This window comes from Salmo salar, chromosome 01, assembly GCF_965601325.2.
Source record: "Salmo salar chromosome 01, fSalSal1, whole genome shotgun sequence".
Lineage (NCBI taxonomy): Eukaryota > Metazoa > Chordata > Actinopteri > Salmoniformes > Salmonidae > Salmo > Salmo salar.
In genome coordinates, this window is record NC_138291.1 from 107,602,980 (window position 1) to 107,628,677 (window position 25,698).

General features: G+C 44.1%; 1 protein-coding gene across 3 annotated transcripts in view; it reads left to right on the forward strand.

Annotated features, from left to right (window-relative positions):
* The first annotated feature begins 2,723 nt into the window (after positions 1 to 2,723).
* The window catches only part of LOC106591555 (exportin-1), a 109,116-nt gene continuing 86,141 nt past the window's right edge, over positions 2,724 to 25,698 (forward strand). Inside the window, exons 1-4 of one of the 3 annotated variants that reach the window (XM_082978747.1) lie at positions 2,724 to 3,112; positions 4,814 to 4,978; positions 7,261 to 7,362; positions 16,029 to 16,101. In XM_082978747.1, the coding sequence (XP_082834873.1) occupies positions 4,853 to 4,978; positions 7,261 to 7,362; positions 16,029 to 16,101 (301 nt within the window). In that variant the 5' untranslated portion in view covers positions 2,724 to 3,112; positions 4,814 to 4,852. The remainder of the gene's footprint in view (positions 3,113 to 4,813; positions 4,979 to 7,260; positions 7,363 to 16,028; positions 16,102 to 25,698) is intronic. The other 2 variants (XM_082978746.1, XM_082978748.1) reach the window with 2 other exon arrangements.

Consider the following 25,698-nt stretch of genomic DNA (forward strand, 5'->3'; position numbering starts at 1 on the left):
TGAAGGCTAGCTAATGATAAACCTGTTGGTTTTGTATCAATAAAGAACAATGTGTCTATCAATTTCAATTGTCTTAGAAGTTGTGACTGAATAATACCTGACATATCTGTTCCTCATATCTATTCATTGAACCCTTTGCAATGTAAACAACAGAAACTGAATTTATATAGCCTTTATTTAACCAGGTTAGAATCCCTTTGAGAATAGAAACCTCTTTTCTCTTGAGGCAGACCTAAAACTCAGAATCTTAATTCAACAGTCTGTGCACACTCTGCATCCCAAATGGCACCCTATTCCCTTCATAGTGCACTACTTTTGACCAGGGCCCTATATAATGCACTACTTTTGACCAGAGCCATATGGGACTAGGGTGCCATTTGAGCCGTCCGTTTGTCTACCTGTTAAATTTAAACCTGAAGGAGCTGAGATCACTGAGGGAGGTTACTCAAACGCTTTTTTTCTCAAGTTCCTGGAAAGTCGACAGCCCTGTTTGTTTTTCTTTCAAGGTGGAATTTCTTGGAATTTGACATTGACTTCAAGAGAAGGGGAAGATGAGAGAAAATCTAAGCCAGAGGGGACTACACACACTCTTTCAAACATTTACTGAATGACCTGCATGGCTGAGGACTTATCTTGGCTTGTGTATATATATATATATATATATATATATGGTTTACCTGATTTACTCTTAATTGCTGTTATCTTTCAGGCTTGGCTGTAGTAGGCTAGTGAAGGCATCAAGTTCACAAATAGACAGGAAGATAACAATTTTTTTCTGTGTAGCCAGCACATATTGTTAAAATATGCTTAAACCCAAAAAGCTTTGTTGAATACGGGTGAATTGACAAATATTCTTCAACCCAAACAGCTTTGTAGAATATGGGTGAATGAACTAATATGCTTCAACCCAAATAGCTTTGTAGAATACAGGTCAATTAACAGTTGACAAAAAAAGGAAAATGTGAACTTCCACTGGACACCTGCTTGTTGAACATCTCATTCCAAAATCATTACTATGGAGTTGGTCCCGCCTTTACTGCTATAACATCCTCCACTCTTATGGGAAGCCTTTCCACAAGCTGTGAGTGTTGCAACTGAGGACAAGCAATATTTGTGCGCTACGCCCTTCAGCATTCGGTGGTCCCTTAGAACTTGTGTTTGCCCTACCACTTAGGGCTGAGCCGCTGTTGCTCCTAGACCTTTCCACTTTACAATAACAGCACTTACAGTTGACTGGGGCAGCTCTAGCAGGGTAGAAATTTGACGAACTGACTTGTTGTAAAGGTGGCATCCTATGACAGTGCCACGTTGAATATCACTGATCTCTTCAGTACGGGCCATTCTACTGCCAATGTTTGTCTATGGAGATTGCATGGCGGTGTGCTCGATTTTATACACCTGTCAGCAATGGGTGTGGCTGAAATAGTCAAATCCACTAATTTGAAGGGGTGTCCACATACTTTTGGTCAGGTAGTGTGCATTGTATAATGGCAATCAAAATTGTGCAGAATAGCATGCAATGACATTGTGCATGGTCTGCTTATTTGATGACAATGTTTGTTTGTGTGCAAAAGTATAGAAAATTAAAACCACACACTGATTATTGCACATGTGTAATAGCCATGTAATGATTGAAAATCTATTATTAATGTCTCTCTCTATGATAGCTCAAACCACACTGAGCACATTGAATTTGAGGGTAACAGTGTTGTGTTGCTGGGTAAGGTAGCCTATAGAATAATGAACGTACGTCCTTCTGAAACCCCGCTCTCAATTATGTTAGCGGATGACTTTACTAGTACAGCTTGCCTACACTAAATCCAGTATTTTTCCATCAAGTGGCACGCTGGGTCACGTGACAGTGAGGGTTAAAAAAAAACGCTGTCATGTTTGCATCCTTTACAGAGCAGCAATGATACTACATATTTGTTTAACTCTCCTAAATTGCAATCTGGACTAATGTTACATGGTCTTTGATGCTAGCGTCATGTTCTGAACTGAAGAGGTACACCACATAGCGTGGACATTTCCCTTCCATGTCATTTTTGTCAGCTTGTGCAGTGCGCGGATTCATTGTAACCACTCCCACTCGTGGCTGGTGGAAAATTACCAGCAACAGGCTCACGAGTCAGGCGATTGTATTGTGGACTGTATCTCCTCTACCTAATGTAAACACGTTTCCTCTTTGTATCTCGTGTAGGTTGCACAGCACAGATTAGTGAATTGCAATGTCATGATCACAACAAAACAGCGTGATGGTGAGCTGGGTCGATAACGAAATGAAATGCTGTTCTGATAAGTCACACATCCTTTTGCAATGGATACAGTGTTAGAAAAATACATTTCTCTAAACGTCAATCAAGTCAAGACTATTGAGCAATACTAGCGACACTTCTGAAGTTGCAAAGTGACTGTAGATTGTAATAAACGCGCACACAATGGCAAAACAATATTGAAAGCACTATTTGCCATTCACGTTAGAGGCATCGAAAAGTCCATTCTGCTTGATCGGAGTCCGCCCTCTTTTTCTGACCACGGGCGGGAGCAGTCGCGTGGGTGCCTGGACGAATTTAAGTTGATTGACAATGGAGTTACCCAATAGAGTTAAAGCAACGATGTCCGTAAAAAACAACCCCACCAATGGGAGTGTAAAGTGGGCGTGACGTTAGTCCAAACTTTCCGCGGCGCCATCGGCTGAAAACTAAACCGAGATGGAATCTCCCAGTCTGAACCGGTTTCAACCGGTTATGTGAGTTAGTTGCTTCAACGAGGAGAAGAGGCGCAGGAATACAATCTCTCAAACCGCCCCGCTGCAAAAAAATATTATAGTAAAGAATTAAATTGTAAATCAAGGTTTATTTTATTTCGTAAAATGAATCGGAGTATATTACTGAGCGTGCCGTGATAATAGTTGCGGAATCCACATCTGTGATCCTTATTAACTAGCCATCAATACACATTGTGGAATTGGAGCCAGCTAACGTTTCAGAGATAACAGTAACGTTAGCTAGTCTATTTCTTACTAAACAACAACGATATTGTATATAGCCTTGTAGCTAGCTTCCCTGGGGGGAAAATACAATCTTCTTTCAGTCAGAGGCTTGGACTTTTGGTAGGTAACTCAGGGGTGCAAAGTAGCATTTGACTTGGGGGTAAAAATCTATATTTTAGACTTTAATTTCACTTTTGGAATGTAAAATCCAGAGAGCATCAGTAATAAAGTGTAACTACTAGTTAGGTAAGTAAGTGGTAACGTTGCTGTGTGATGCACTTTACAAGGGATGCTGGTGTGTGAGGAACTCCTAGGGTTGGGTGTGAGTAGTGTGTGGTGATGATAGCAGGCAATGCTGAGGACCGGGGGTGACAACAACATATATATGAATTCGTCCACTACTTCCTCAGAAACAGCGTCCGAGGTGTGAACGGATGTATTTTGTTGCTAGTTTGCTAACGTTAATTGTGCTAACTTTACCAGTGATGCGCCGTGTTCGTGCGCTGTTTTGAACTATTATTTTACTAAGACATAAAAACATTAAGATGCATTAGGGTCATAGCTACTTTTCAAAGTTATTTAAAAAAAAAGATGTATTTTGTTAGTCGTGTATTACTTGCAGTAGTTAACCGAGGCCAGCCTGCAGTGGGAGGGTTGGGGAGGCGGGTGTCTGGTAGTCAGGGTGATGATAGTTAGCTAGCTATGGAGGACCACACGGTTTCTCTGGTGGAGGAGACTTCCTTTTGTCTTGACATCAACGACAGTCTTATCAATAGCTTGCTACCGAATCACAATTTAGCCAGGGGCAATGCGCTGCTGGTGCTGAGTGTATTTACTATTTTTTATCGAATTGAGATTGTTGAATTTTCCCCCAATTTTTTTTAAACGAACTTGTAAACTAGCCTACCTGTATCCAGTTTCGCTAACTTGTTATTGCTTACGAAGTGTTGCAGGTAATGGATAAATGTCACGTGGGCTGCTTACCCCATGTTTTATTGCCGCGTTCATATCAACTGGGAACTAGTACATTTCCATGTCCGACTTCAGTGTCGGGGGAAAAATCGATTTGAACGGTCATCAAACTCGGGCCTCTTTCTAGAGCTCCGACTTCCCCACCTGAAGATCAATGACGTCATGATTTGACTTTGTATTTTTCCGTGTCCCCAGTTGTTTTGAACGCGGCATTATATAGACCTGGAACGCACCCAATACCACCTAACGTTATCTACACCGTCACACGGTAGCTATCAACCGAAGTTGGTGGTTGTGTTAAGCGAGATAAACTGATTGATTTCATCGGATGTAAGACGATAAAGTAGCATATTTCAGTATTCTTCTACATTCATCAGTGTTTAAACTGTCAAAATAAGGTGTGTTTGAACTTCAAAATAACCACGCCTGTCAGGTACCAGATGTAAACAAAGTGACGTCCTGTGGCACGTGGTTCGATTGTGTTCTGGAGGTGGCATGATAATGTGATATTTTCAGTCTGTCAGACAATCTGTCATGTTTGTTTATTAAACGATATCAGAAAAAGCTTTTTATGAATTGTCAAAATACAACTGTCAGAACGTTCCTTTATGGAAAGGGTATATGCCTGATCTAAACTTAGCTGTCTGTCATTGTGTTTTGTTTTTCAGTGTATTTTCTTATTTATAACTTTGGGTAGTTTGTGTGACAAGATATAACTAATTGGAAAAAGTGAGCAAGGTGCCAGCTCATGTCACACACACACACACACACACACACACACACACACACACACACACACACACACACACACACACACACACACACACACACACACACACACACACACAGTCTAACCCCCCTCCTTGCTGTCCATCCTTGCAGAGCTCTATGCCAGCAGTTATGACAGTGTTAGCAGACCATGCAGCGCAGCAGCTGCTGGACTTCAGCCAGAAACTAGACATCAACCTGTTGGACAACGTGGTCAACTGTCTGTACCACGGGGTCGGAACACAGGTAAGTAGTACTGGCACTTGACCTTTTCCCCCCTTACTATAACTGACTTCTCCCCTTACTACCACTGACTTCCCCCCTTACTACCACTGACTTTCCCCCCTTACTACCACTGACTTCCCCCCTTACTACCACTGACTTCCCCCCTTACTACCACTGACTTCCCCCCTTACTACCACTGACTTTCCCCCTTACTACCACTGACTTCCCCCCTTACTACCACTGACTTCCCCCCTTACTACCACTGACTTCCCCCCTTACTACCACTGACTTCCCCCCTTACTACCACTGACTTCCCCCCTTACTACCACTGACTTCCCCCCTTACTACCACTGACTTTCCCCCTTACTACCACTGACTTTCCCCCTTACTACCACTGACTTTCCCCCCTTACTACCACTGACTTCCCCCCTTACTACCACTGACTCTCCCCCCTTACTACCACTGACTTCCCCCCTTACTACCACTGACTTTACCCCCTTACTACCACTGACTTTACCCCCTTACTACCACTGACTTTACCGCCTTACTACCACTGACTTTACCCCCTTACTACCACTGACTTCCCCCCTTACTACCACTGACTTTACCCCCTTACTACGACTGACTTTACCCCCTTACTACCACTGACTTTACCCCCTTACTACCACTGACTTTCCTGATAGCTACTTTATTGAGGACAAATGTACTGACTATGACTGAGATGTGGGGTTGTCCCACCTAGCTATCTGTAGATGAATGTACTGACTGTAAGTCACTCTGGATAAGAGTGTCTGCTAAATGACTAAAATGTAACTGTAAGTTGTCAAGTAACCACAAAGCTGGTGGAGTTTTGCGGGATTTGTAATTTTGCTATGATGGTCGCTTGCCCAGGTGCCTTACTAAGTTTTACTTCTAACTTTTTGGGGACAGATAGAAGAACAGGGAGTGAAACAAGTTAGTATTGCAGAAAATAATGTCTGAAATGGTGACGTATGAACAGGACAGCTTTTCTATCACACTCTGTCATTGGTGAGGGGTTTACCGGACACTCAGATTTTTTACCAGACAAAATATATATTTTTTTCTGTTAAAAATGGCAGAAATGGATGAGAATGCTTTATAATGTTTCTAAAACAATAAATGTATTACTAGAAATAAGTAATGTGGCTGGTAAATGTCTTATTTATTTCATTTTTTAACCAATATGCCGACGTTTATATATACACTACTGTTCAAAAGTTTGGGGTCACTTAGAAATGTCCTTGTTTTAGAAAGAAAAGCAATTTTTTTTATCCATTAAAATAACATCAAATTGACCAGAAATACAGTGTAGACATTGTTAATGTTGTAAATGACTGTTGTAGCTGGAAACGGCTGATTTTTAATGGAATATCTACATAGGTGTACAGAGGCCCATTATCAGCAACCATCACTCCTGTGTTCCAACAGCACGTTGTGTTAGCTAATCCAAGTTTATCATTTGAAAAGGCTAATTGATCATTAGAAAACCCTTTTGCAATTATGCTAGCTGGCCTTCTAGGCAGATTCTCTGTCCAGTGTCTGTGTTCTTTTGCCCATCTTAATCTTTTCTTTTTATTGGCCAGTCTGAGATATGGCTTTTTCTTTGCAACTCTGCCTAGAAGGCCAGCATCCCAGAGTCTCCTCTTCACTGTTGACGTTGAGACTGGTGTTTTGTGGGTACTATTTAATGAAGCTGCCAGTTGAGGACTTGTGAGGCGTCTGTTTCTCAAACTAGACACTCTAATGTACTTGTCCTCTTGCTCAGTTGTGCACCGGGGCCTCCCACTCCTCTTTCTATTCTGGTTAGAGCCAGTTTGCGCTGTTCTGTGAAGGGAGTAGTACACAGCGTTGTACGAGATCTTCAGTTTCTTGGCAATTTCTCGAATGGAATAGCCTTCATTTCTCAGAACAAGAATAGACTGATGAGTTTCAGAAGAAAGTTCTTTGTTTCTGGCCATTTTGAGCCTGTAATCGAACCTAGAAATGCTGATTCTCCAGATACTCAACTAGTATAAAGGCCTGTTTTATTGCTTCTTTAATCAGAAGTACAGTTTTCAGCTGTGCTAACATAAGACCAATAAAATTTGATTTGATTTGAAATGGACATCTTACTCGCCAATGTCTACCCGCATTTGGCAGGTGGCGGGTGTTCATTTTAGGCCGTGTGTGTGTGTGTGTGTGTGTGTGTGTGTGTGTGTGTGTGTGTGTGTTGTTTGTGTGAGATAGGCACACACTCTATGTTTCAAAATCGGATTTCATCCATTCTTGTTCCTGCATTGCAGCAAAGGATGGCTCAGGAGGTTCTGACCCAGCTGAAAGAGCACCCGGATGCTTGGACCAGAGTGGACACCATACTGGAGTTCTCCCAGAGTATGAACACCAAAGTAAGTGAAAAACCTGCAGGGAGCACGTGCTGGTGGAGGGTCGCAGCACTCTAGCTGTGAGTAATCTGCAGGGAGCACGTGCTGGTGGAGGGTCGCAGCACTTTAGCTGTGAGTAATCTGCAGGGAGCACGTGCTGGTGGAGGGTCGCAGCACTTTAGCTGTGAGTAATCTGCAGGGAGCACGTGCTGGTGGAGGGTCGCAGCACTTTAGCTGTGAGTAATCTGCAGGGAGCACGTGCTGGTGGAGGGTCGCAGCACTTTAGCTGTGAGTAATCTGCAGGGAGCACGTGCTGGTGGAGGGTCGCAGCACTTTAGCTGTGAGGAACCTGCAGGGAGCACGTGCTGGTGGAGGGTCGCAGCACTCTAGCTGTGAGTAATCTGCAGGGAGCACGTGCTGGTGGAGGGTCACAGCACTTTAGCTGTGAGTAATCTGCAGGGAGCACGTGCTGGTGGAGGGTCACAGCACTTTAGCTGTGAGGAAGTTAGGTGCTGGTAGTTACAACTCACTTGTCACTCAGTCGGTAGAGCATTACGCTTGTAACGCCAGGATAGTGGGTTCGATTTCCCCACATCACATGTATGTGAAATGTACGCACACATGACTAAAAGTCTCTTTGGATAAAAACGTCTGCTAAATGGCAGATACAGTGTTGTTACTTACTCAGGCCTTTTTCCCTTGAGGAGCATATGGCATCACCAGCAGCGCTCTCACATAGAACAACAACTTCAAACTAAAACACACACTCAAACATGAGTTGTTAAGTTCTGTCTGCCGAGCCCAATGGTAGGTTATCATGTAGTTCTGTCTGCCGAGCCCAATGGTAGGTTATCATGTAGTTCTGTCTGCCGAGCCCAATGGTAGGTTATCATGTAGTTCTGTCTGCCGAGCCCAATGGTAGGTTATCATGTAGTTCTGTCTGCTGAGCCCAGTGGTAGGTTATCATGTAGTTCTGTCTGCCGAGCCCAATGGTAGGTTATCATGTAGTTCTGTCTGCCGAGCCCAATGGTAGGTTATCATGTAGTTCTGTCTGCCGAGCCCAATGGTAGGTTATCATGTAGTTCTGTCTGCCGAGCCCAATGGTAGGTTATCATGTAGTTCTGTCTGCCGAGCCCAATGGTAGGTTATCATGTAGTTCTGTCTGCCGAGCCCAATGGTAGGTTATCATGTAGTTCTGTCTGCCGAGCCCAATGGTAGGTTATCATGTAGTTCTGTCTGCCGAGCCCTGTCGTTCTCCCTTTGTCACAAATGACCTGATGTAATATTTCTGGAGGGATGGTTGGTTGTTTTGGTCTGTCTTTGGTGTTGATAGATTTGGGAGTTGTAACACTGATGTAGGTTTACTCTGTTACTCCTCCTGAGAGACCCCCTACCACCCCCATCCTACCACCCCCATTCTCAGGACCCCGCTCTATCAGCTTGAGTCAAACTAGGCATCTCCACAGTGAAATCCCTTAGTGTGGTACTCACTACACGTAAATACAATCATAGTGAGCAATAGTAACAGCGTCTTTTTGTAGGGACTAACGGAGGATAAGTGGGCAAAGCCTATGGGGGAGATTCATGTTTTGTTGTCTAAACTCTGAAAATAACACAGGCTTAGAATAACTTCTGTTTTGTTCTATGAGATAATCTTCATCAGCTAAAATACATTTTTGTGAATTTTTTAAGAATTTATGTAATCAAAAAAAGCTACCAATGTGCTGACATGTAAACATGTTAAATACACTGCATGCACAGCTTCATCTAAATGGACATCCAAAATCTGGTTAAATAGCCGTGTAACACAGCTCTGTTAAATAGCCGCGTAACACAGCTCTGTTAAATAGCCGCGTAACACAGCTCTGTTAAATAGCCGCGTAACACAGCTCTTGTTAAATAGCCGTGTAACACAGCTCTGGTTAAATAGCCGTGTAACACAGCTCTGGTTAAATAGCCGTGTAACACAGCTCTGGTTAAATAGCCGTGGAACACAGCTCTGTTAAATAGCCGTGTAACACAGCTCTGGTTAAATAGCCGTGGAACACAGCTCTGTTAAATAGCCGTGTAACACAGCTCTGTTAAATAGCCGTGGAACACAGCTCTGGTTAAATAGCCGTGTAACACAGCTCTTGTTAAATAGCCGTGTAACACAGCTCTGGTTAAATAGCCGTGTAACACAGCTCTGGTTAAATAGCCGTGGAACACAGCTCTTGTTAAATAGCCGTGTAACACAGCTCTGGTTAAATAGCCGTGTAACACAGCTCTGGTTAAATAGCCGTGGAACACAGCTCTGGTTAAATAGCCGTGGAACACAGCTCTGGTTAAATAGCCGTGTAACACAGCTCTGTTAAATAGCCGTGTAACACAGCTCTGTTAAATAGCCGTGTAACACAGCTCTTGTTAAATAGCCGTGTAACACAGCTCTGGTTAAATAGCCGTGTAACACAGCTCTGGTTAAATAGCCGTGTAACACAGCTCTGGTTAAATAGCCGTGGAACACAGCTCTGGTTAAATAGCCGTGGAACACAGCTCTGGTTAAATAGCCGTGGAACACAGCTCTGGTTAAATAGCCGTGTAACACAGCTCTGGTTAAATAGCCGTGGAACACAGCTCTGGTTAAATAGCCGTGGAACACAGCTCTGGTTAAATAGCCGTGTAACACAGCTCTGGTTAAATAGCCGTGGAACACAGCTCTGGTTAAATAGCCGTGGAACACAGCTCTGGTTAAATAGCCGTGTAACACAGCTCTGGTTAAATAGCCGTGGAACACAGCTCTGGTTAAATAGCCGTGGAACACAGCTCTGGTTAAATAGCCGTGGAACACAGCTCTGTTAAATAGCCGTGTAACACAGCTCTGTTAAATAGCCGTGTCACACAGCTCTGGTTAAATAGCCGTGGAACACAGCTCTGGTTAAATAGCCGTGGAACACAGCTCTGGTTAAATAGCCGTGTAACACAGCTCTGGTTAAATAGCCGTGGAACACAGCTCTGGTTAAATAGCCGTGTAACACAGCTCTGTTAAATAGCCGTGGAACACAGCTCTGGTTAAATAGCCGTGGAACACAGCTCTGGTTAAATAGCCGTGTAACACAGCTCTGGTTAAATAGCCGTGGAACACAGCTCTGGTTAAATAGCCGTGTAACACAGCTCTGTTAAATAGCCGTGTAACACAGCTCTGTTAAATAAGTTAGTATGTTATATTTGCCTCCCTAAATTGTTTGGTTAGTTGTAAAGGGGTACGAAGACAGGAGGGAGATTCCATGCTAGCTAGCTAGCAAGCTAACGTAGCTAACATGCTTAGCTTACCTTATAAGACATACCCTAAGTCTCCTCTTGACAACACCGTTCGGGAAACAATAAAACAAGCACCTTTCTGCTGAAGAGCTATGGGTGCAGGCTGGAGCAAAACAATATACCATCCTGGTAAGCAGAAAGCTAACAAACTTGTTTAGCTAAGTAGTGGCGTGAAATTTTTTTCAACCTAATGTTGTTGTTCCATTTCTATTACAGTTAGCAACAGACTTATTTTGAGCACATAAAGGCTTCATAGTCCATAAAGGTCATGTTAACTGACTGATATTTGCTCATAGAACAAAACATAAATAAGTTCTCCTAAGCCTGTGGTCACCTCAAACCCCATTAATTTCCCTCACAACAAGTGCCAATGAAGCAGAGGTAGAAAATGCTAACTCATTTCTGTTTTTTAGGACTACAAGCTGGGCAGCTCTATTCCTTCCTTGCACTCGCATACAGCTTAAATAGCTCTACATACTGAAAGCTTATGCACACATCCAAATCAACTTGACAATCCAATGATAGGTATTACTTTCTAGTTTATTTGCAAAACAAACACACATTAAGGTGGGCAAAGGGAGGGTTCTCCTGTCCAGTATTTGTGTAACCATCAAAGGGGCTCTTGTTTAGATCTCTGTATTTTCTATAAGTGTTGAAAATGAAATGTAATTTTTAAGTTTTCCTCAAAGTGATGGTAATGTTTGCCTTTTCCTTTTTGTTGCTTGCCTGTTGCCCTTTAACCCTGACATCCATTACTAATGTCTTGAGTTGATCTACCAACAGTATTGTTATAGTTTCAAATTCATTACTTGCCCCAAAATGAGGTCTTTAGAGGAAAAGACAGGAAAGAAGGAATCAGAAAAGGTAAAACACCTCTTGGATTTGTCTAAATTCTGCATTCACCTTTTTCTTTCATTTATTGACAAAATAAAAGAGACAACAGTGCATCATTTTTTGACTAAAGCACTTGTTGTGAACATTTGGGTTTATTAATAGTTGATAACTACTTTCAAATAACTTAGTTTTCCTAAAGAAATTGAATTGAATGAATTCAAGTTGTTACTACTTGCTATTTGCTATTGATATGAATCCTAATGTTCCGTTATGTTGATTGGTTGTAATAGGAGGAAAAGGGGTGTCTCATCCTGTGCACCTTGACACTGCTAGGCTTTGACGGCAGGCCTACACAAGGTCTACCCTTTTCATTCCCTTTGACTCTGTTCTGTTCAGCACTTTCTATTACATCTGCTTCAGTGGGCTGAGGAAGTGGGGTACAGACTGAAGTCAGTCAGTCATTAGGGTAGAGGAAGTGGGGTGCAGACTGCAGTCAGTCATTAGAGTAGAGGGAGTGGGGTAAAGACTGCAGTCAGTCAGTCATTAGGGTAGTAATAATATAGATGAGAGGTCTAGTAGTGAGCGACTTGATATTTCACCTGAAGGGATCACAACTCTGTCTATTTCTATGTCTCTCTCTGTGTCTCTCTCTCTCTGTCTCTCTGTCTCTCTCTCTCTCTGATCTTCTCTCCATCCCTAAACCTTGCAATGCGGTGCTGGTGGCAGCGGAAAAAAGTGTTGCAAGACCTCACCCTCTGTCTTTCATTTAATTTTTTACCTTGTTTTATTTCTGCCCTGTTTTATTTCTGCCTTGTTTTATTTCTGTCTGGTGATAATTGAAGGTGTATCAGTCAAAAGGTTCTCAAGATGTTCACTAGGCATCACCTGACACCTGTTATTGGTGGAGACCAACAGTTAGTAGTGATGACAGTGTAGTGCACCTTTAATGAACCGCCCCACCAGCGTTAAAACTAACAACTTTCAATCTCATTTATTTGTTGAATCACTGACTGTCTTCCATCTTACCTTTTGAAACAGTGATCCCTACTGTCTTCCATCTTACCTTTTGAAACAGTGATCCCTACTGTCTTCCATCTTACCTTTTGAAACAGTGATCCCTACTGTCTTCCACCTTACCTTTTGAAACAGTGATCCCTACTGTCTTCCATCTTACCTTTTGAAACAGTGATCCCTGTTGTCTTCCACCTTACCTTTTGAAACGGTGATCCCTACTGTCTTCCACCTTTTGAAACAGTGATCCCTACTGTCTTCCACCTTACCTTTTGAAACAGTGATCCCTACTGTCTTCCACCTTTTGAAACAGTGATCCTTGTTGTCTTCCACCTTACCTTTTGAAACAGTGATCCCTACTGTCTTCCACCTTTTGAAACAGTGATCCCTGCTGTCTTCCACCTTTCCTTTTGAAACAGTGATCCCTACTGTCTTCCACCTTTTGAAACAGTGATCCCTGCTGTCTTCCACCTTTTGAAACAGTGATCCCTACTGTCTTCCACCTTAGCTTTTGAAACAGTGATCCCTACTGTCTTCTACCTTACCTTTTGAAACAGTGATCCTTACTGTCTTCCACCTTACCTTTTGAAACAGTGATCCCTACTGTCTTCTACCTTACCTTTTGAAACAGTGATCCCTACTGTCTTCCACCTTTTGAAACAGTGATCCCTGTTGTCTTCCACCTTTTGAAACAGTGATCCCTGCTGTCTTCCACCTTTTGAAACAGTGATCCCTGTTGTCTTCCATCTTACCTTTTGAAACAGTGATCCCTACTGTCTTCCACCTTTTGAAACAGTGATCCCTGTTGTCTTCCACCTTTTGAAACAGTGATCCCTGCTGTCTTCCACCTTTTGAAACAGTGATCCCTACTGTCTTCCACCTTTTGAAACAGTGATCCCTGTTGTCTTCCACCTTTTGAAACAGTGATCCCTACTGTCTTCCACCTTTTGAAACAGTGATCCCTACTGTCTTCCACCTTTTGAAACAGTGATCCCTACTGTCTTCCACCTTACCTTTTGAAACAGTGATCCCTGCTGTCTTCCACCTTACCTTTTGTAACAGTGATCCCTGTTGTCTTCCATCTTAGCTTTTGAAACAGTGATCCCTGCTGTCTTCCACCTTACCTTTTGAAACAGTGATCCCTGTTGTCTTCCATCTTACCTTTTGAAACAGTGATCCCTACTGTCTTCCACCTTACCTTTTGTAACAGTGATCCCTGCTGTCTTCCACCTTTTGAAACAGTGATCCCTACTGTCTTCCACCTTTTGAAACAGTGATCCCTACTGTCTTCCACCTTACCTTTTGAAACAGTGATTGATCCCTGCTGTCTTCCACCTTTTGAAACGGTGATCCCTACTTTCTTTCACTTTACTTTTGAAACGGTGATCCCTACTGCCTTCCACCTTACCTTTTGAAACAGTGATCCTACTGTCTTCCACCTTGCCTTTTGAAACAGTGATCCCTACTGTCTTTCACCTTACCTTTTGAAACAGTGATCCCTGTTGTCTTCCACCTTTTGAAACAGTGAGCCCTACTGTCTTCCACCTTACCTTTTGAAACAGTGATCCCTACTGTCTCCCACCTTACCTTTTGAAACAGTGATCCCTACTGTCTTCCACCTTTTGAAACAGTGATCTTTACTGCCTTCTACCTTACCTTTTGAAACAGTGATCGCTGCTGTCTTCCACCTTACCTTTTGAAACAGTGATCCCTAATGTCTTCCACCTTACCTTTTGAAACAGTGATCCCTACTGTCTTCCACCTTTTGAAACAGTGATCCCTACTGTCTTCCACCTTTTGAAACAGTGATCTTTACTGTCTTCCACCTTTCCTTTTGAAACAGTGATCCCTGCTGTCTTCCACCTTACCTTTTGAAACAGTGATCCTTACTGTCTTCCACCTTACCTTTTGAAACAGTGATCCCTACTGTCTTCCACCTTTTGAAACAGTGATCCCTGTTGTCTTCCATCTTACCTTTTGAAACAGTGATCCCTGCTGTCTTCCACCTTACCTTTTGAAACAGTGATCCCTACTGTCTTCCACCTTACCTTTTGAAACAGTGATCCCTAATGTCTTCCACCTTACCTTTTGAAACAGTGATCCCTAATGTCTTCCACCTTACCTTTTGAAACAGTGATCCCTACTGTCTTCCACCTTACCTTTTGAAACAGTGATCCCTGCTGTCTTCCACCTTTTGAAACAGTGATCCTTACCGTCTTCCACCTTTTGAAACAGTGATCCCTGCTGTCTTCCACCTTTTGAAACAGTGATCCCTGCTGTCTTCTACCTTACCTTTTGAAACAGTGATCCCTGCTGTCTTCCACCTTTTGAAACAGTGATCCTTACCGTCTTCCACCTTTTGAAACAGTGATTCCTACTGTCTTCCACCTTACCTTTTGAAACAGTGATCCCTACTGTCTTCCACCTTTTGAAACAGTGATCCCTACTGTCTTCCACCTTTTGAAACAGTGATCCCTACGGTCTTCCACCTTACCTTTAGTAACAGTGATCCTTACCGTCTTCCACCTTACCTTTTGAAACAGTGATCCCTGCTATCTTCCACCTTTTGAAACAGTGATCCCTACTGTCTTCCACCTTACCTTTTGAAACAGCGATCCCTGCAGTTGAAATACTGTTGATCCAAATAACAATAGACCAAATTATAAAATACACTAACTTGTAACATTTAAGTCCTTTTTAAATGTTTGTTTTGCTTGACTTTATAAAAGCATATCATTCATTTGATAGATAAAGGACAAATGAAAACCTGTGGCTGGTCTTGCTGTTTCTTAAGAGACACACTAATTTAAGGTGAAAATTGGTCCATGTCTAGAATGGTACCCTATTCCCTCTATAGTGCACTCCTTTTAACCAGAGCTGGTAGTGCACTATATAACGGATATGATGCCATTTGGGATGCACACACAACCTGATTAGTTTGGTTCTTATGAGGGAAGAGATTTGTTAGGTGCAGTAAGACACCAGTCTTACCCTGATGGTTCCTAAACAGACCAACGTTCACATTTTTGATAACAACCTCTTAAACCAATTGCTTAGACATAGTTTTAATACCAAATCTGCAATGTCTCTAAGGCTACTAGGTGTAACGTAACTAATAATATCTTTATTTTATATAGTATTTTTTATTACAAGTAGAATCTGTCACTTTAAAAACCAAATAAACAGTAGTATTTAACAAAACAAATGTTGTGAGGTGTATTAGTGTTCTTCCCCTCGGTCTTTCACCTTCTGGTGTGGTCCTGGGAGAAACAGCAGGACTTCTACATGCCTTCAGCCCTACGGTGGCTCGTAGAGAACAAAACTAAAATACCACTTTTATTCAAATGTTTACATACTAAAAATCTGCATGAAATGTAGTTCAATCCGATTGAAACAGATGAAAAATATATATATATATATTTTTAGGCAGGCTCAATTCATGTTTTTTGTTGTTTCTGTTGCTCCAAAATATACACCAAATGTTTTTAATGTTCAGCGTTGCTATGACCACTGTCACCTCACGCTGTTTCTCTCCTTGTGCGTTACAGTACTATGCTCTGCAGATTCTGGAAACGGTTATCAAAACAAGATGGAAGATTCTACCCAGAAACCAGTGTGAAGGTAAGCCTCGCTGCCCCTGCACAAATCACATTTATTTTCCAAAGCCCTTTTTATGTCAGCAGTTGTCGCTAAGTGCTTTACAGATACCAGCCTAAGAGCAAGCAATGCAGAATTAATTTATTAACCTTAATTTAACTAGGCAAGTCAGTTAAGAACAAATTCTTATTTACAATGACGGCCTACACCGGACAAACCCAGACAACGCTGGACCAATCGCCTTATGAGACTTCCAATCACAGCTGGTTGTGATACAGCCTGGATTCAAACCAGTGTGTCTGTAGTGACGCCGCTAGCACTGAGATGCAGTGTATTAGACCGCTGCGCCACTCGGGAGCCCAGTGGCACAGTGTCTACGAAAAACTCCCTGGAAGGCAGAAACCTAGAGAGGAACCAGGCTCTGAGGGGTGGCCAGTCTTCTCCTGGCTGTACTGGGTAGAGAGGAACCAGGCTCTGAGGGGTGACCAGTCCTCTCCTGGCTGTACTGGGTAGAGAGGAACCAGGCTCTGAGGGTGGCCAGTCCTCTCCTGGCTGTACTGGGTAGAGAGGAACCAGGCTCTGAGGGGTGACCAGTCCTCTCCTGGCTGTACTGGGTAGAGAGGAACCAGGCTCTGAGGGGTGACCAGTCCTCTCCTGGCTGTACTGGGTAGAGAGGAACGAGGCTCTGAGGGGTGACCAGTCCTCTCCTGGCTGTACTGGGTAGAGAGGAACCAGGCTCTGAGGGGTGGCCAGTCCTCTCCTGGCTGTACTGGGTAGAGAGGAACCAGGCTCTGAGGGGTGGCCAGTCCTCTCCTGGCTGTACTGGGTAGAGAGGAACCAGGCTCTGAGGGGTGACCAGACCTCTCCTGGCTGTACTGGGTAGAGAGGAACCAGGCTCTGAGGGGTGACCAGTCCTCTCCTGGCTGTACTGGGTAGAGAGGAACCAGGCTCTGAGGGGTGACCAGTCCTCTCCTGGCTGTACTGGGTAGAGAGGAACCAGGCTCTGAGGGGTGGCCAGTCCTCTCCTGGCTGTACTGGGTAGAGAGGAACCAGGCTCTGAGGGGTGGCCAGTCCTCTCCTGGCTGTACTGGGTAGAGAGGAACCAGGCTCTGAGGGGTGACCAGTCCTCTCCTGGCTGTACTGGGTTGAGAGGAACCAGGCTCTGAGGACCAGTCCTCTCCTGGCTGTACTGGGTTGAGAGGAACCAGGCTCTGAGGGGTGGCCAGTCCTCTCCTGGCTGTACTGGGTTGAGAGGAACCAGGCTCTGAGGGGTGGCCAGTCCTCTCCTGGCTGTTCTGGGTAGAGAGGAACCAGGCTCTGAGGGGTGGCCAGTCCTCTCCTGGCTGTACTGGGTAGAGAGGAACCAGGCTCTGAGGGGTGGCCAGTCCTCTCCTGGCTGTACTGGGTAGAGAGGAACCAGGCTCTGAGGGGTGACCAGTCCTCTCCTGGCTGTACTAGGTAGAGAGGAACCAGGCTCTGAGGGGTGACCAGTCCTCTCCTGGCTGTACTGGGTAGAGAGGAACCAGGCTCTGAGGGGTGACCAGTCCTCTCCTGGCTGTACTGGGTAGAGGAACCAGGCTCTGAGGGGTGACCAGTCCTCTCCTGGCTGTACTGGGTAGAGAGGAACCAGGCTCTGAGGGGTGACCAGTCCTCTCCTGGCTGTACTGGGTAGAGGAACCAGGCTCTGAGGGGTGACCAGTCCTCTCCTGGCTGTACCAGATGGGCATTAAGGCCAGATTGTTGTCAAACAATCACCTTTCGCCCCTCTCAGCCTCGCTCGCCAACCAAACCATTCCCTCACCTCATGTCTGAGGACAGGGGGGAACAGGACAGCAGACTGTTCAATGTGTGTTGACACGACTGTAGGTGAATTTGGACACGGTATTTGTGTCTTAGTTTCATTGCTCTGTCTCTTAAGACACATGTTCTTCCTCATTAAGAGTTGGAGAAGAACCCATGGGGAGAATCAGCTGTCCTTTGGAATATTGCTCCTGACAACTCAAGACGTCTTAATTGTGGAGGCAGCGACACCCTCTCTCTCTCCCCTTAACCCGGCCGACGTGCGGTTGCCAAGATGGGCCGTGTTCCCCTCTAAGCACGCCGGTTCACTTTCTGCTTGGCTGAGTCCTGTTCACTTCTGCAGAAAAGCTGGGTTCTGTCTCTGGCAGTTCTTTACACAAGGGAAAAGCTAGGGGGAAAGAATAAAACAGGCTGCTGTTCGTTGAGGGATTGTAAAGGGACTTGTGCTGTAACTTTAGCCAGCGACCACTGGTGTGAGTCTATCCGTCCCAGCATGTTCATCTTAGTTAAAACATGTAGATAGAAAGCCATGACAGACAGGCTGAGGCTCAATATGTTGGTCGAAGATCTAGCATCAGCTACACAGGAGATCTGATCAATTTAGGGACCAATAAGGCTCTGACCTTATTGTGCAATCCCGGTCACGTCAACATTTGAATCATTTTCTTCACTAGGTAGTGTGTATATTAGACTTGGGCAGTATACTGTGTACAGGGGATTTGGAAATGGCCACCGAATGGTTTTTCAATACAGTCCATACTGTTGAAACTACTGTATTTTTTGAAGTTTTTCAATAAATTGGAATATTTGTAGCTACTTTTTAAGTAAATACCTGCAGTGCAATAGGTTAGGAGATAAAGCAGGTTGGGTTCTTCATTTCACCTGTCACATTATTTTACATTATGAAGCTTAGTGTTGTTCCCCAGAACAGTTGAGCCAGTCATGTGTTTGTAATTAGCACAATGGGAGAAAGCAGGAGTCAAGCTGTGTATTGACAGGGCTCAGTGTTCTATATGGAAAGTCAACAGAGTTTTTGTTGCTTCAATAGAGTGATCAGAGACATGTAACTATAGTGTTCCTTCACAGAAAATACATCAGTGCAACACATTCAGCAGAAAACAGCTTCATTTTCATCAGATGACAACAAAAGTGCAACTCTATTTGGCTGGCAGCCACACCAGTAAATACTTTTGCAATGAAAAAGCAATGTGTTATTGATGGATGATGGAGAACAGTAGCTCCACATCAGAGTGCTGTCTGCTGATAGAATGATGGAGAACAGTAGCTCCACATCAGTCAGAGTGCTGTCTGCTGATAGAATGATGGAGAACAGTAGCTCCACATCAGTCAGAGTGCTGTCTGCTGATAGAATGATGGAGAACAGTAGCTCCACATCAGTCAGAATGCTGTCTGTTGATAGAATGCGTTTTTTCTGAATTCTCATCCGAGCGGAGAAGTGCAACTGAAGCACAAAATTAGTCTGATGCTGAGCAGAAATTACAATAAGAAGCATTCTACATCTGTGTTTACAAAATGCAGCAAGACATTCTGCGTGAAAAACGGAGAGATTGTGCGTTAATGCGACCCCTAATATTAACTTGCTAGTTATCTAAGTAGTTACTGAATTAATAAGGTGATGGGCATCGTATTGTGTTAGCTTTCCGCCGTGTTTGAGAAGTCAAAATAATTTGATTGAGTTATCTGTATAGCTGTCAATCTTCATTTCCTAGAGATTTTTTTCCCTCTCTTCGTTCTCGCCCGTCTTCTCAGAGCAGGCAGGCCCGTTGCCCTAGCGACTCGATTCCACACAGACACAGCAGGTACACATTCTGCTCCAGAGCCACTACTGTTCTTCCTTTAGACAAGCATGGTCAAAACTTTGTTCATTTGCACAATGTCTCTCATTCACATTCTTTTTTAAATGTCCAAACTCACCAAAAAGGACATTCGGTAGCTCCTACCTATATATGTATAACTTTATGAGTTGGATTGCCTGTCTTTGCGATTTGTTTATTTTCGTTTGCACTCGTTAGCATATTTAGCTAATAACCGACCATGGAAATTCGCTATTACTTGTGCTGAATGCACCAATTTGTAAGTCGCTCTGGATAAGAGTGTCTGCTAAATGACATAAATGTAAACGCAATGCAGATTTTTTTAGTTGTTGTGTGTTTTTGGCGCCCCCTTGTGTACTAAGCTGGTAATACTATAACTCCGGGGATGAAAGGACGATATGAAAATCTGCATACCGCCCAACGCTAGTGCATATATATTATTATTATTATTATTATTTTAAATCAATCAACTGAGATTTGAAACACTCTGTCTGCCCCCAAAACTGAGCCAGTATTCAAACTCAGCATGCACTACTCGCTATAATTGCCCTACTCTCTATAAATCAAATCAAAAACTTTATTTGTCACATGCGCCGAAATGCCATGAAATGCTTACTTACAAGCCCTTAACCAACAGTGCAGTTCAAGAAGAGTTAAGAAAATATTTACCAAATAAACTAAAGTAAAAAATAAGAAGTAACACAATAACATAACAATAACGAGGCTATATACAGGGGGTACCGGTACAGAGTCAGTGTGGAGGTACCAAGTCAGTGTGGAGGTTATATACAGGGGGTACAGGTACCGAGTCAGTGTGGAGGTTATATACAGGGGGTACCGGTACAGAGTCAGTGTGGAGGTTATATACAGGGGGTACCGGTACAGAGTCAGTGTGGAGGTTATATACAGGGGGTACCGGTACAGAGTCAGTGTGGAGGTTATATACAGGGGGTACCGGTACAGAGTCAGTGTGGAGGTTATATACAGGGGGTACCGGTACAGAGTCAGTGTGGAGGTTATATACAGGGGGTACAGGTACCGAGTCAGTGTGGAGGCTATATACAGGGGGTACCGGTACAGAGTCAATGTGGAGGGTATATACAGGGGGTACAGGTACCGAGTCAGTGTGCGGGGGTACAGGTTAGAGGTAATTTGTACATGTAGGTAGGGGTGAAGTGACTATGCATAGATAATAAACAGTGAGTATCATCAGTATACAAAACAAATGGGGGGGGTCAATGTAATAGTCCGGTGGCCACTTGATTATTTGTTCAGCAGTCTTATGGCTTGGGGGTAGAAGCTGTTAAGGAGCCTTTTGGTCCTAGACTTGGTGCTCCGGTACCGCTTGCCGTGCGGTAGCAGAGAAGACAGTCTATGACTCGGGTGACTGGAGTCTCTGACAATTTTATGGGCTTTCCTCTGACACCGCCTATTATATAGGTCCTGGATGGCAGGAAGCTTGGCACCAGTGATGTACTGGGCCGTACACACTACCCTCTGTAGTGCCTTACGGTCAGATGCCGAGCAGTTGCCATACCAGGCGGTGATGCAACTGGTCAGGATGCTCTCTGGTGCAGCTGTAGAACTTTTTGAGGATCTGGGGACACATACCAAATATTTTCAGTCTCCTGAGGGGGAATAGGTTTTGTTGTGGCCTCTTCACGACTGTTGGTGTGTTTGGACCATGAAAGATCGTTGGTGATATGGACACCAAGGAACTTGAAACTCTCGACCCGCTCCACTACAGCCCCGTTGATGTTAATGGGGGGCCTGTTCGGCCCGCCTTTTCCTGTAGTCCACGATCAGCTCCTTCATCTTGTTCACGTTGAGGGAGAGGTTATTGTCCTGGCACCACCCTGCCAGTTCTCTGACCTCTCCATAGGCTGTGTCATCGTTGTCGGTGATCAGGCCTACCACTGTTGTGTCGTCTGCAAACTTAATGATGGTGTTGGAGTCGTGTTTTGGCCACGTAGTCGTGGGTGAACAGGGAATACAGGAGGGAACTAAGTACACACCCCAGAGGGGCCCGAGTGTTGAGGATCAGCGTGGCTGACGTGTTGTTGCCTACCCTTACCACCTGGGGGCGGCCTGTTTAAACAATGAGTTTAAACGCTATGTGCATGATAACAGCATACCCATTCATAAACTGGTCGCGGTCACTACAGACGGGGCACCAGCAATGCGTGGGCTGCATTCGGGCTTCGTTGCACTGTGCCGTCGTGATCCGATTTCCCAGAGTTTTTGAACGATCACTGTGTGATCCATCAGCAAGCACTAGCTAGTAAAGTCGTGGACTTGTCTCATGTCATGACACTAGCTAGTAAAGCAGTGGACTTGTCTCATGTCATGACACTAGCTAGTAAAGTAGTGGACTTGTCTCATGTCCTGACACTAGCTAGTAAAGTAGTGGACTTGTCTCATGTCCTGACACTAGCTAGTAAAGTAGTGGACTTGTCTCATGTCATGACACTAGCTAGTAAAGTAGTGGACTTGTCTCATGTCATGACACTAGCTAGTAAAGTAGTGGACTTGTCTCATGTCATGACACTAGCTAGTAAAGTAGTGGACTTGTCTCATGTCATGACACTAGCTAGTAAAGTAGTGGACTTGTCTCATGTCATGACACTAGCTAGTAAAGTAGTGGACTTGTCTCATGTCATGACACTAGCTAGTAAAGTAGTGGACTTGTCTCATGTCCTGACACTAGCTAGTAAAGTAGTGGACTTGTCTCATGTCATGACACTAGCTAGTAAAGTAGTGGACTTGTCTCATGTCATGACACTAGCTAGTAATGTAGTGGACTTGTCTCATGTCCTGACACTAGCTAGTAAAGTAGTGGACTTGTCTCATGTCATGACACTAGCTAGTAAAGTAGTGGACTTGTCTCATGTCATGACACTAGCTAGTAAAGTAGTGGACTTGTCTCATGTCATGACACTAGCTAGTAAAGTAGTGGACTTGTCTCATGTCATGACACTAGCTAGTAAAGTAGTGGACTTGTCTCATGTCATGACACCTGTCTTTATGATTGTTAATTCGATTAGTGCAAAAGGACTTCAGCACCGCTTGTTTAAATCTTTATTAGATGAGCTTGATGCCGCGTACGGTGACTTGATTCTCCACACTTGCGTAAGGTGGTTGAGTCGCGGGAAAGTACTGCAGCGATTTGTTGACTTGCTGCCCGAGATCAAATCATTTCTGGAGTCATGAAGTGAGGAGCGTGAGGGACTGTCTGATGATGCATGTCCTCACGGACATAACAGCCAAACTGAACCAGCTCAACTACGAGCTTCAGGGAAAAGACAAAGACGTGATACACATGATCAGTGCTGTCAATGCCTTTAAGGCCAAGGCCTTTCAGCTGAGGAATGGAAGGCTGGTGCACTTCCCAAACCTGGAGAAAATGTCACTAAACATCGGAAACAAAGATTATTTTCTCCCTCCAAGAATTCTGTTCCCACCTGGAGAAACAGGCATCTGAATTCAACAGGTGTTTTCAGGAGTTAAATGACACGGGAGGTTGTAACATTTTATCTCAAACCCTTTCCTCTCCATTGACATGGAGGAGGTGTCCGCCAAATTCCAGCAAGTATTTGCTTTACCAGTCGGAGTTGACATGGAGATAATTGAATTGCAAAATGACATCGAGTTGAAAGCAAGATCAAGAAATGGTGACTTGAGGTCTTGTAAACACTGAAAAGTTTCCCCTCCTTTCATCCTGCACACTTAAGGTGAAGGTCTACTTTGGATCAACTGTATCTCTGTGAGATGGCCTTTCCACAGATGAAAAGAGTCATGTCAAAGAACAGGTCTTTTCGATCTAATAGACGTCTTACAGACCGTGTTAGACTTCCTGATAGTGTGCGATCACAGCCGTCACATTGAATGTGTGTGTGGGGAGAGGGGATCTCATCCACAGCCGTCAGAGGGAGTGAGTGTGTGTGGGGAGAGGGGATCTCATCCACAGCAGTCATATTGAATGTGTGTGTGGGGAGAGGGGATCTCATCCACAGCCGTCAGAGGGAGTGAGTGTGTGTGGGGAGAGGGGATCTCATCCACAGCCGTCAGAGGGAGTGAGTGTGTGGGGAGAGGGGATCTCATCCGCAGCCGTCAGAGGGAGTGAGTGTGTGGGGAGAGGGGATCTCATCCACAGCCGTCAGAGGGAGTGAGTGTGTGTGGGGAGAGGGGATCTCATCCACAGCAGTCAGAGGGAGTGAGTGTGTGGGGAGAGGGGATCTCATCCACAGCTGTCAGAGGGAGTGAGTGTGTGTGGGGAGAGGGTATCTCATCCACAGCTGTCAGAGGGAGTGAGTGTGTGTGGGGAGAGGGGATCTCATCCACAGCTGTCAGAGGGAGTGAGTGTGTGTGGGGAGAGGGGATCTCATCCACAGCTGTCAGAGGGAGTGAGTGTGTGTGGGGAGAGGGGATCTCATCCACAGCCGTCAGAGGGAGTGAGTGTGTGTGGGGAGAGGGGATCTCATCCACAGCAGTCAGAGGGAGTGAGTGTGTGGGGAGAGGGGATCTCATCCACAGCTGTCAGAGGGAGTGAGTGTGTGTGGGGAGAGGGGATCTCATCCACAGCTGTCAGAGGGAGTGAGTGTGTGTGGGGAGAGGGGATCTCATCCACAGCCGTCAGAGGGAGTGAGTGTGTGTGGGGAGAGGGGATCTCATCCACAGCCGTCAGAGGGAGTGAGTGTGTGTGGGGAGAGGGGATCTCATCCACAGCCGTCAGAGGGAGTGTGTGTTGCCAGTTGTAAATGTGTTTATGATGTGTGATCTGTGTTGTATGTTGTTCCAAAAGGGAAAGTGAAACATTACTGTACATGATTGGCTTAGGCCTGTAATTGACTGATTATTGAGGTTATATATGAATGGTAGTAGGCCTGTAATTGACTGATTATTGAGGTTATATATGAATGGTAGTAGGCCTGTAATTGACTGATTATTGAGGTTATATATGAATGGTAGTAGGCCTGTAATTGACTGATTACGGAGGTTATATATGAATGGTAGTAAGCCTGTAATTGACTGATTATTGAGGTTATATATGAATGGTAGTAGGCCTGTAATTGACTGATTACGGAGGTTATATATGATTGGCTTAGGCCTGTAATTGACTGATTACGGAGGTTATATATGAATGGTAGTAGGCCTGTAATTGACTGATTATTGAGGTTATATATGAATGGTAGTAGGCCTGTAATTGACTGATTACGGAGGTTATATATGAATGGTAGTAGGCCTGTAATTCACTGGTTACTGAGGTTATATATGAATGGTGAATGAGTAGTAGGCCTGTGGAAATATTGAAACATGTAATATGACTGTTATAAAATGTTGAATAATAGTGCTATTTTATACGATTATACTATTTTTATAATTAAATGAATACTTTACTTGTGACTGACAAGTAACAAAATAAAGAATGTCAAAGTGGAACTACGTTGTGGCCTTGTTATGTCCTCATTTTGTGGTAGATCTTGGTTTACATTTGGACTTGGGATGTGATTTTAGGCTTGAAAAGGTTGGTGACCACTGCACTATAATTACCCTACTCACTATAATTACCCTACTCACTATAATTACCCGACTCACTATAATTACCCTACACACTATAATTGCGCTACTGAATATATTTATGACACTGACTTGGCCCATAGTACTGCCTGCATCTTACTACTGACAGTGGGCTGTACACAGTAAGTTCTGATAAATAAGGAAATGTAGTTTATTGTTAACTGTAGCTCCAGCCATGTGCTATTCTGTGTCTTTACAAAGTGTTTATCTTGTTTCCTGTCCTGTTGTTAAACCGACGCACAACAAAAGTGTAATGATGTGTTTTTTTCTACTTCTGGAACTTCTCCTCCTGCTGACTGGTGTTCTCAGCTACCACCTACTGGTGTGGCCCTGTAATGTTTATCAGGGAAACAGTTCTAATCTACTGGGGTGGCCCTGTAATGTTTATCAGGGAAACAGTTCTAATCTA